The sequence below is a fragment of the Semicossyphus pulcher genome, unplaced genomic scaffold, assembly GCF_022749685.1.
Source record: "Semicossyphus pulcher isolate SPU_LCO1_2020_fin unplaced genomic scaffold, fSemPul1.0.p SCAF_5, whole genome shotgun sequence".
Taxonomy (NCBI): Eukaryota; Metazoa; Chordata; class Actinopteri; order Labriformes; family Labridae; genus Semicossyphus; species Semicossyphus pulcher.
In genome coordinates, this window is record NW_027211726.1 from 3,054,888 (window position 1) to 3,067,500 (window position 12,613).

General features: G+C 43.0%; 1 gene segment (V, D, J or C); it reads left to right on the plus strand.

The window, feature by feature from the left end:
• The first annotated feature begins 6,871 nt into the window (after positions 1–6,871).
• LOC138608631 (Ig kappa chain V region K-25-like) overlaps positions 6,872–12,613 on the plus strand; it is a 5,840-nt gene continuing 98 nt past the window's right edge. The window contains 3 exon segments of the V gene segment in view: positions 6,872–6,890; positions 7,834–7,934; positions 12,397–12,613. The exon segment at positions 12,397–12,613 is cut by the window's right edge and continues 98 nt beyond it. Coding sequence covers positions 6,872–6,890; positions 7,834–7,934; positions 12,397–12,613 — 337 coding nt within the window.

A 12,613-nucleotide genomic window follows, 5' to 3' on the forward strand; every position in this document is an offset into this window, starting at 1 on the left:
GCACAGGTGGACCTCCTAATCAAAGCCTCTCTCTCTCTACCTGCACACCTGGAGCCTGAGCTGCCACACCTCTCAATCAGCTCAACGCTGACCTCTTGTGCGCTACTTAATTATTTACATGATTTTAAACTATGATCCGAAATATACCAAACCAAGAAAAGAACGAAAAAGAGAAAAAAAGCACAGTCCAACGACTCACGACTTAACAGTTGGTCATGACCTTTGACCTTAAATGTGCTTCAAGGTCTTTCCACTTCATTTGGTTGAATGAAAATATGAAACAGAAATGAATAAAATGAAATGAATGAATCAGAACCTGGGACAGACAGTGGAAAGACGATATGGTCTTGAGAATAAGGGGCACACAGTTAGCTTGGTTCATGCTAGAGAGGGAGTTGGAGATGTGTTTACCCAGGTAGATAACACCTGATGGAGACCAACAATGTGGATGGAGACCAGGATACACTGGAGGTCTGGGGCATTCAGAGTAAGAGTTATTAATATTGTAACCTGATTTTGGCCAAAGGATCTAATCATCTTGACTACTCTTCCATCAGAACCTTCAGGTTTGACTCAAAATAGCAGAACATCATCTGCGTATGGACAGATTTTATGCTGCATGAGACCCTCCTCTATACCTGTTACTGATGGATCACTTCTTATGGGCCTGCCAAGGGTTCTATGGTGAGGGCAAACAGATGGAGGGAGGCCTGACAACCCTGTCTAGTGCCACGCTCCACATTGAACGTGAAAACTTAACCATGTTACCAAACTGTCCACTAATTAATGGATTAATTTATTTAAAATGCTACCCATGTAAATATGTAAATGTGTAGGATCATTCTGTCAGCTCTGAGGGGGAAACAGCATGATATGTTGATGTCAGCTACAGTTCACTGACTCTGTGTGTTTGCATATGTGTCCTGCCTCTCTGCTCCCAGACGTTAAGAGGCCGCTGTTGATCAGTGGCTGTCCAGGTCTTTCAGAGACACTGACACGCCGGCAGCACAATGATGATGTCACTGATTCTACTTGTGACCACCCTGGGGCTCCTTGTTCAGGGTGAGACTCTCTTCTGAAAACTGTTCTGAAATCTTCTATTTACTGTTCCATGTTAAAGGAATGATTCTTCTTCTTCTGTTTAGTTGATGATCATCTTTCTCCAAGCTGGATTTGTCTCAATAACTCTTCTCCTGTTTTTCATGTTTTCCAGGTTCTTCAGGTGATATCATCCTAACTCGGTCTCCTGGAGCTCAGTCTGTTGTTCCAGGACAGACTGTTTCTATCAGATGTAAAGCCAGTACAAGCGTCAGTAGCTGGCTCCACTGGTATCTTCAGAAACCTGGAGAATCTCCCAAACTCTTGATTCATAGTGCTACAACTCGTCAGTCTGGAGTTTCAGATCGTTTCAGTGGGAGTGGATCTGGAACTGACTTCACTTTAACCATCAGAGGAGTCCAGACTGAAGATGCAGGAGATTATTACTGTCAGCAGAGTCAGAGCTGGCCGCTCACACAGTGATACAACGTCGTACAAAAACCTCCCTCAGCTTAGAGGAACTGATCTGAGTCAACAGCTGCACAGAGACTGAAAGACAACAACCGAACTAAACAAACCTCATTATAAACATGTCATTCAAACAATTTACACTAATAACACTAACTTTATTAGAACATTTTTATCATTATCAGTTTTATGTAAACTCTTTCAACAAGCAGGTTAATACAGATGATCATATATAATTTCACTTAATAATGTTTTCTAAAGTTTATGCTGACTAGGATTTTCATGATGATGATGACTATACTCATCTTGTTGATGTTGCTGATGAAGATTATTATTAAAAGAAAAAAAAACGTCCTCTACACTGCCTGTTGGCACCAGTGTCCGATCGCACTTGAAGCTGTTTGTTGGCTCTTACTGACTTTGTTCCCTCCTGTCTTGATCGTTGCTTGTGTTGTATTAACTCTCAGATGTACGTCGCTTTGGACAAAAGCATCTGTTAAATGAAATTGTAACACGTGAACCAAGTGAACAGTTGTGCAAAACTTTCCCTCAAGGCGTTCCTAAGATATAGCATTCACAAGAATAGAATGGACATGAGGTCACAGTGACCTTGACCTTTGACCTTTGACCACCAAAAACTAATCAGATCACTCTTTAGTCCAAGACGACGTTTGTGCCAAATTTGAAGAAATTCCCTCAAGGTGTTTCTGTGAAATCCTGTTCACAAAAATGGGACAGACGTATGTACGGACTCCTGGAAAACATAATGTCTCCAGCCACGGCTGTCGACGGTGTGAAGGCAGAACAAGCTTGAAGCGGTTTGAATATCAGTATGCAGAAATGTGTGAAGACGTGTTTAATGAAATGGCTCTGAACCAAGATATTATGGCTTTAAAAGAAGACAACTTCAAACAGAGTGCTGAACTTAAAAATGCCTTTACACATTAAATTTAGTATTTGTGCAGAAACTTATGTCCAACATGCCGTCTGGTTCCTCCACCAAAAGTCCACCACAGTGACACAAACTCATCGAGCCGCCGTACAAAAAACTCTCACTGCAGAGACACGGCTCTCTGACTTTGGTAATGTGTTTGTGTCAGTTTGCCAAGTATATATAATATTAGTAACATAACCAAAACATACATAACCCAATCAGGGGTCCCTGTTGGAGTCGGTCAGAGCATTTCCATAGAGAGCCACTTTGCATCAGCAGCACCATGCTCCAGTGCTCTGGGAGAGTTTATAGTCCTGACAGTTGAACACTGGATGACTGACAGCTGTCCTTCATGACAACAGAAGCCACAGAAATCCTCCTCATCAAAAACATGACTTTGACCTCCGTCCTCATCTGGACTCTCCTCTGCTGCTGCTTCACAGGTAAAGTCCAGAGAATCAAACTCCTCTCCTCTATGAACATCCGTCCCTCTGAAATGAAGCCGACAAAACCATGACGCTGCTTTATGTGTTTGTCTCTGTATCCTCAGAGTCCAGAGGCCAGGTCACAGTGACTCAGCCTGCAGCAGTGAGCTCTGCTGTGGGAGGCTCCGTCAGGATCACATGTAGGACCAGTCAGAATGTTTATGTTTGGAGCAGCTACCACTACTTAGCCTGGTACCAACAGAAAGATGGAGGAACTCCTAAACTGCTCATTTACTATGCTAGCTATTGAGCATCAGGGATTCCAGATCGTTTTACAGGCAGTGGATCAAACTCTGACTTCACTCTGACCATCAGTGGAGTCCAGGCTGAAGATGCAGCAGTTTACTACTGTCAGAGTGGACACGTCATCAACAGTCAGTATGTGTTCACACAGTGAAAAAGTGTCGTACAAAAACCTCCCTCAGTCAGACTGAACAGAAACTGAACTGACTGCTGCAGCTGGAAGCTACTGCAGAGACTGATACACTTCACTGAGGACACACACACACACACACACACACACACACACACACACACACACACACACACACACACACCATACATAAAGGCAGAATGGGACAATTAAAGAGAAGACTCATGACCTTTGACCCCTCCTGCACACTGACTCAGTACCATTTCAACCTCATAATTCAAAGAAAACACAAAGACAGATGATCATCTGAGAACTTATAAGGTCCAAACAAAGCTTTACATCCTTTAAATGATATGTTTTTATATGTTAGCTCACATATATTTGGCTCCTCACTGAAGTTAAATGTCCAAAGATGAAGCTGTGAGAACTCTGTTATCACTTCAGCCAGTTGGTAACATCTGTCAGTCGTCTGTTTCTGCAGTAAAACCATCAAACAAGATAAAACAGTGGAGCTAAAGGGCTAATTGTTGTGCACAAAGTACATCAAACTGAAACTCTATTATTCCACAAGGAGACTGGACACGTTCCAAGATGATCCATTATTCCAATGAAAGTGTAATTAATGGATCAGGTACTTTGACTCAGGTGATGAGTGAAAGAACAAAGAGTCTCATTCATTTCTAGGTCCATGCTCAACACAAAGTTACTACCATCTTATTCTGTGAAGCGTCTCCCTCGTACCTACTGTGGCACACAGTTCATGTTGTTATTATGAGTTGATCAGAGTCTCTTCAGAAAACATGAAGCGTTTGATTTCTTAAAATGCTTTTTCTTTGCTGTGATTTTTATAGGACTAAAAATGAAGGAGATAAAGGTCTCAGACTGGAGTCACAGTTTTTATATGAAGAGTTGTTCCCTTTTTTATTACAGGACACAAATAACTCACAAACACCTGTTTATTGAAAATTCATCTCAGTTATACATTTTATGAAAAGAATTAAAAAGAACCAACACAGAAAAAATACCAAACATGTGACTAACATGTCCACAAATCACCAGATCAGTGTTCTATAAGATTATTCAAGTTTTTGAGCTCTGAGGGGGAAACAGCATGATATGTTGATGTCAGCTACAGTTCACTGACTCAGACATGGTGGTCTGCAGCACAGGGGCTCCACAGGGTACAGTGCTCTCCCCCTTTGTCTTCACCATGTACACTTCGGACTACAGTTACGACTCTGGGAGCTGTCACCTCCAGAAGTTCTGCGATGATACAGCCATCATCAGGTGTGTATCTGAGGGGAACGAACAGGAGTACAGGGAGGTCATCACGGAGTTTGTCGACTGGTGTGAGCTCAACCATCTTCAGCTCAACGCCAGCAAGACGAAGGAGGTGGTGATTGACTTCTGCAGGAGGACACCCCGGACTGCACCGGTGAACATCCAGGGATTGGATATTGAGAGGGTGGAGACCTACAAGTACCTGGGAGTTCACCTCAGTAACAAACTGGACTGGTCACACAACACAGATGTCTTGCATCTGCTGAGGAGACTGAGGTCCTCTGGAGTATGCGGGGCTCTGTTACGGACATTTTACGGCACTGTGGTGACGTCTGCACTTTTCTATGCAGTGGTCTGCTGGGGAGGAGGGAGCACAGAGAGGGACAGGAAGAGACTAAACAGACTGGTCAGGAGGGCCGGTTCTGTCCTGGACTGTCCTCTGGACTCCATAGAGGAGGTGGGTGAGAGGAGGATGTTAGCCAAGCTGACATCTATCATGGACAACCCCTCCCACCCCCTGCATGAGACTGTGGGGACCTTAAGCAGCTCCTTCAGCAGCAGACTGAGACACCCACCCTGCGAGAAGGAGCGCTACCGCAGATCCTTCAGCCCATCTGCAGTCAGACTTTATAACATCAGCATCACTGTCTGATCACAATACTCTGTCACTCATCCACCAGTCAATACATGGCAGCTGCTTTGCACTGTTTTTCTATGTGTGCATATCTACTGTAACATATTATTAAAGTATACTTTGGTACATGTACTGATGCATTTTTATTACCTCATCCATACCGTGCAATTATGTCTGTGCTAATACCTCTCATGTGCAATTGTTATTTATTCTGCAATATTTCACTTTACTCATCATCAACCACATCACCATGATACACACCGTGTGTGTTTTTGGTGCAGTTTTTTTGCACAAAAACGTAACCATCCACAATAAGTGAAAGGTGTACATAGTGTATATATTTATGATTATTTTTATATTATTGTATTTTATTGTCTTTTTGTCTTGCCTCTTTTATCCATCACTTGTTTTACCCTGTCCTTTACTTTGAGCTGATCAATAAAGTGTATCTTATCTAATCTTATCTTTAATGATACAGTCTGTATCAAAGAAAGAAAGTCTCAGGACAATTCACTGTTAGAATATACATGATCAAATCTTTATTGTTTGAAATGGTGAAACCATTAACACAAGCAGAAACACGTTCATGTTGAAACAGAGAGAAAAAGAGTTTAAGAGACAGGGGGTCGGACTGAGAGCAGGAGCAGAGGAAAACCAGGAGCAGAGTCCCAGTGAGTCAGATCAGTACTGGGAACACTGGTCTCTCCTCAGAGTCTCTGAGAGAGGAGTCTGGGAGCCCTGGGAGGCCTCACAGGTCACAGAGCCCACCTTCCTCCACTGGTCTGCAGTGAGCCTCAGGGTGCTGCTCCAGCTGTAGCGGCCGTCCTCCAGCACCGCGGGGCTCCTGCTCTGCGCCCCGCTGCTGCTGCTGCTGCCGTCCACCTTCCAGGCCAGACTCCAGTCTGAGGGGAAGCCCTTGTTGGCCAGGCACATGAGCGTGGCCTTCCCCTGCTTCAGCTCCTCAATGGAGGGGGGCAGCACCGTCAGGGTGGGACGGACATCACCTAGGAGACACCAATCAGGTTAGAGGACAGGGAGCACACAGCTGTCAATCAAACAGCAGACACTTGGACACCTTTACTGTGTGAGAGTTGATTTTGTGCTTTCAGGAGTTTCAAAGCAAAGTGAAAATATGAAGTAACAATCAAATGACCATCCTAATCAAACAGGTCAATAGATTTTCAAAATGTCAAACAGTTTTTGAAAATATCTGAGATAGTGTTCATTTTTAAATGGAATGATTTATCTTTACATCGTTCATTTGACAGGTTTGAAAAACAGGTTTTATATTTTCTGCACTTCAAGCTTCAAGTTGAACTTTCAGTCTGACACTAATTTGTAAAGAACTGTTTAGTGAACTGTCCTGAGTGAACCTCCATGGTAAAGGAGGACAAATAAAAACATCCATAGTTAAAGTGTCACATTTAAAAAAGAAATATTTTCTGCATCAAACATGAACAAACTGAATTGAAACATTACTTTACACATTAGATTTAGTATTTGTGCAGAAACTTACTTCCAAACTCCAGTCTGGTTCCTCCACCAAAAGTCCACCACAGTGATACAAACTCACTGAGCCGCCGTACAAAAACCTCTCACTGTAGAGAGACACGGCTCTCTGACTTTGACACACTGAACTAAACTTTCAAACTACCAAGATGCAATTTTACAATGAAAGTGAGAAACTATAATTAACCCAGCTTTATATTTTCCATTACAATGATTTTTTGTATTTCTATTGCTGGGCTGAATTTTGTCTATATCCCTGTAAAAACATTCAATTAAAAAGTGAAAGGAAACTTTTGTCCTACAGTTTGAATAGAAAGAAACAATAAAGAAAAGAAGCTCCTGAAATCATTTCAAGTGTAAATATTTGACTTACTTCCAAACTCCAGTCTGGTTCCTCCACCGAACGTGTACCACAGTGATACAAACTCATTGAGCCGCCGTACAAAAACCTCTCACTGTAGAGAGACACGGCTCTCTGACTTTGACACAAACAAACTCACCAAAATGAGTCTCTGTGTGCAAGATTTTTACACATTCAATCAAAACTGACAATAATACAATGCTACAAAGTTTAAGACAGCATGTTTTTATTGATCATGTTTTAATGTTGGAACTATTTTGTTTCTGTAGTGTTTAATTTGTTAGAACCAAAGACGTTTTTTCTACATCAACTTGTCCCGAAGCATGAACCTAAAATCAGATTGGATTGGTGTTAAAAGATGTTTAATCAATAGTCAGATTCATTGATTGATCCATTATTAAACAGCATCATCAGGGTAATAAAAGTCCCTGTTGGAGTCGGTCAGAGCATTTCCATAGAGAGCCACTTTGCATCAGCAGCACCATGCTCCAGTGCTCTGGGAGAGTTTATAGTCCTGAGAGTTGAACACTGGATGACTGACAGCTGTCCTTCATGACAACAGAAGCCACAGAAATCCTCCTCATCAAAAACATGACTTTGACCTCCGTCCTCATCTGGACTCTCCTCTGCTGCTGCTTCACAGGTAAAGTCCAGAGAATCAAACTCCTCTCCTCTATGAACATCCGTCCCTCTGAAATGAAGCCGACAAAACCATGACGCTGCTTTATGTGTTTGTCTCTGTATCCTCAGAGTCCAGAGGCCAGGTCACAGTGACTCAGCCTGCAGCAGTGAGCTCTGCTGTGGGAGGCTCCGTCACCATCAGCTGTAGGACCAGTCAGAGTACTGGCTCTGTAGCCTGGTACCAACAGAAAGATGGAGGAACTCCTAAATTGCTCATATATGGTGCTAGCAGTTGAGCATCAGGGATTCCAGGTCGTTTTACAGGCAGTGGATCAAACTCTGACTTCACTCTGACCATCAGTGGAGTCCAGGCTGAAGATGCAGCAGTTTACTACTGTCAGAGTTTTCACTACATCAACAGTCAGTATGTGTTCACACAGTGAAAAAGCGTCGTACAAAAACCTCCCTCAGTCAGACTGAACAGAAACTGAACTGACTGCTGCAGCTGGAAGCTACTGCAGAGACTGATACACTTCACTGAGGACACACACACACACACACACACACACACACACACACACACACACACACACTGACACACATACTTCAAACATAATGATTTAAACAACAGTTGTGGTGAAAAGTTGAGTCTATTTCCAACACAACTCCGATCTAAACAATTGAAAACAAAACATCTGAGGTTCTTCTCATCTGTCATTGCTTTGCTTTTTAACCATTTGTGTGCACAACATGCATGGACCCATGCAGTGACCATAATGCATTATAACGTTCATGACAGCTCTTGAGTTACGCTAACATGAACAACACTGGCAGCAAAGTGATCGTAACAGAGCGGGGACAAAATGAACGTTAAATGTGTATTAAAGAGCGGCTTAAAGGACAGAGGAAGGGGTCGATGGCGTCACGAGAGGACTCAGGTTAACATGTCACCTGGAACCATTTAGTCATGAGCATGTAGCTCTGTAGCCATAGCAACTTGCCCGCACAACGTTAGTTTACCTGGTTATATGGCCCCGAATCAGTCCCCCGACGTCTTCTCAATAAAACACATTATTGATACGAGTCTAACACAGCTTAAACTTAATGTTAGTTTCTAGTTCACGCTTGACCAGCTGATAAATAAGCGAAACAGACACAATTTGGTACCTAAGTTTGATGTGGTGGTCATCGTGTCACTTATTTTCAAAGCGTATACTTTGCAAACCGTCGTTCTTTTCTTTTTATAGTCATCCATTACAGACTCCTTAAAGCCTAATGTAATGATTTTTTGTTTGCTGTCTCTGGCATTGTCCCTGCTGCGTCCTGTAGAGTGCCAGGTTTGCGCACACTGCACTAAAAATCACCCAATCATGAATCAAAACGTAACGTAACAAAGGAAATATTTAATTGAAAAAAGGTCAGAAGAGGTCATAAAACGTCAAGTCCTTACGAGTCATCTGTCTCAAGTCAAGTCCAAGTCATCAATGTTAGTAGAGCAAGTCTCAAGTCCACAGATCTGTAGGTATCTGTAGGTAGTGAATTGCACTGGTACCTTCAGAATCCAGGTGAAGCTCCTAAACTGTAATGGTCTCCTACATAGCTCCCCCCCCCCCCCCCCCTCCTGTCTGTGTGTGTGTGTGTGTGTGTGTGTGTGTGTGTGTGTGTGGGTAATTGCAGGAGTGGAAGTAGTTGTGCTGGAGCCAGGCTGTCAGCTGCAAAGCATCAAACTCAGCCTGCTATAAAGATCCAGTCCTGACTCCTCCAACCTGCCAGATCGGAGTCTCTTAAATTGCATCCATGCTTCCTTCACTTGTGTCTAAGTCCCTCCCATCAGAGATGCATGGAGAGACGCGAGGAAACCAGGAGAGGAGAGAGGAAACGAGGGAATGTTTTTTGAGAGACGTCCTTTCCTCTGAAGCGTCACGTGCTGCGACGTCCGTTTGTGATGATCGCGTCAGCTGTCAGTCTGCTCTAACAGCTGTTTGTGTCTGCACACATGTGCTCTGTATTCTAATGAAACACACAGTAACAGTGTTTCCTCTCTGTAACCTGTTACCTGTGTAACAAACACCTGCACATGAAGAACAGGCTGCAGTCTGTGTTCCTGCTGCTTAGTGCCATAAGGACACCTACCGGCACTATGTCTTTATATCATTTATTGATTATTTATATTTTGATCACTGATAACCTGATCTGAATTCATTATTTAATCAGCCCAAATACTGTCTGTTCATGAACTATGAACATTATTGATCAGGCTAAAAGTTTCAGGGTAAATAGAAATCACGTGACGCTGATCAAACCCGACCTCACTGATGATCAGGGACTCTCCTGCTCCCTCTGAACTCATTCATTCATCTGTAATAAAAGTTAACAGGTAAATAACTGATCATGACGACAGGTATTTCGTTTTTATTTAAATTTAATAGAAATTAATTTGTTTTCGCTAATTTTAATTTATAATACCGACTCTTTATACCGACGTTGTTTATAGTCGGTTTCAAGGTGCCCTGTAAAGTCTGTTTTAAGGTCTGCTTCTTCCTCTCTGCGATATGAAACTCCAGCGATGTTGTGAAGTTTCACATAAGTCCGATCTGCTGCAGCGTCCAATCACTAACTGATCTGTAATAAGGGGGCGTGTCGGCCGGTGAAAGACCTCCGTGGAGGCTGTTCTCGTGTATCCTCGCTTGTCGCTCCTCTGAACTCCCTCCTCTCTCCTCCGAGCAGTGATAAGGCATTTGAGACGGTCCTCAATATGGCGGCTCCGGAACTATTTCCGTTTCGAGCGAGGATATATCAAATAAGAGACCTGAGAAGCAGCCTCTGTTTATGCAGTTAGTCACCTTTAAGCCAATAGAAAGTATTACTCTTTTGCCAGTATACTTCGAACCCTAACTCCTGTTTCCTGTTTCTGCAGTTTCTCCAGCCGACTCTTGCATCTGTCTCCCGACCTCCTGCTGCCTTCGTCTTCTGCTCCTTCCCCTGACTCCCTCTGCACTGGATCCCTGCAGCTCAGACTCAAGATGACTTGAATAAACTAACATCGCTGCCCTACTCTCTGCCTCCGGCCTCTGTTTCTGGTTCACTAGTCAGCCGAAACACAAACTCCTGATTCATGATGCTACAAACCGTCAGTCTGGAGTTTCAGATCGTCTCAGTGGGAGTGGATCTGGAACTGACTTCACTTTAACCATCAGAGGAGTCCAGACTGAAGATGCAGGAGATTATTACTGTCAGCAGAGTAACAGCTTCCCGCTCACACAGTGATACAACGTCGTACAAAAACCTCCCTCAGCTTAGAGGAACTGATCTGAGTCAACAGCTGCACAGAGACTGAAAGACAACAACAGAACTAAACAAACCTCATTATAAACATGTCATTCAAACAATTTACACTAATAACACTAACTTTATTAAAACATGTTTATACTGTTTGATCAATTCTCTCTCTGATAAATCTATCATCATCAGTTTCATGTAAACTCTTTCATAAAGCATGTTAATACAGATGATCATATATAATTTCACTTAATAATGTTTTCTAAAGTTTTGTGAGATTATTTCTCTAATTAATGAGAATCTATAAACATTTGTTGAACCTGCAATTATAAAAGTGCAATGATATGCTGATGACACAGTAGTATCTGCACATGCGAGAACAGAACAAGAAGCTGCTGTCATACTATCTGCTGCTATGGTGCCGGTGTCTCATTGGCTTCAAAACTCATGCTTACATCTCAATACAAAAATAAACTGTATGCATGTTCTTCTCCCGCCAGCCAGCAGAGGGCCAACAACCATGTGTACTAGTCAGTGGAGAAACACTTGATGAGGTCGAACAGTTATCTCGTCATCATCGGCACCGATTTAGTGATGACAGGCACACACAGATTATATAGCCTCATGCCCTGTGAACATACAAGGAGCCTCATTCACCTCATTAGACCTTAAAAAACATTATAAAACACAAACTGCGCTGCAGAGGCACAGAGGGAGGGAGCAGGTGATCACGGACTGAAGCGATGACGTGATATACAACTTAGTTTGATGGTGAAGCCTGAAGCTCCTCCACAGCTCTGTGTGAAACACAGTACATGAGATACACAGCAGACTGGAGTCTCTGTTAACAGTGACGGACAGACAGAGAGATCAACACAGATCTACATTATTAAATGTCTTTGTCCTCCCCACGCTGCATTATTATATCCAAATGGTTTATGGTTATGTTTATTGCTTTGCTATGTGTTTCTATGCATATCATTATGACTATATCAGGGGTACTAAATCCTGCTCCTGGAGAGCTACCTTCCAGTATGTTTAGGTTTCTCTGACTCTAACACACTTGATTTAAATGATCTGCTCGTTATCGGTCGGTCAGAGCATTTCCATAGAGAGCCACTTTGCATCAGCAGCACCATGCTCCAGTGCTCTGGGAGAGTTTATAGTCCTAGACAGTTGAACACTGGATGACTGACAGCTGTCCTTCATGACAACAGAAGCCACAGAAATCCTCCTCATCAAAAACATGACTTTGACCTCCGTCCTCATCTGGACTCTCCTCTGCTGCTGCTTCACAGGTAAAGTCCAGAGAATCAAACTCCTCTCCTCTATGAACATCCGTCCCTCTGAAATGAAGCCGACAAAACCATGACGCTGCTTTATGTGTTTGTCTCTGTATCCTCAGAGTCCAGAGGCCAGGTCACAGTGACTCAGCCTGCAGCAGTGAGCACTGCTGTGGGAGGCTCCGTCAGGATCACATGTAGGACCAGTCAGAATGTTTATGGCTCAAGCTACTTATCCTGGTACCAACAGAAAGATGGAGGAACTCCTAAACTGCTCATTTACTATGCTAGCACTCGAGCATCAGGGATTCCAGGTCGTTTTACAGGCAGTGGATCAAACTCTGACT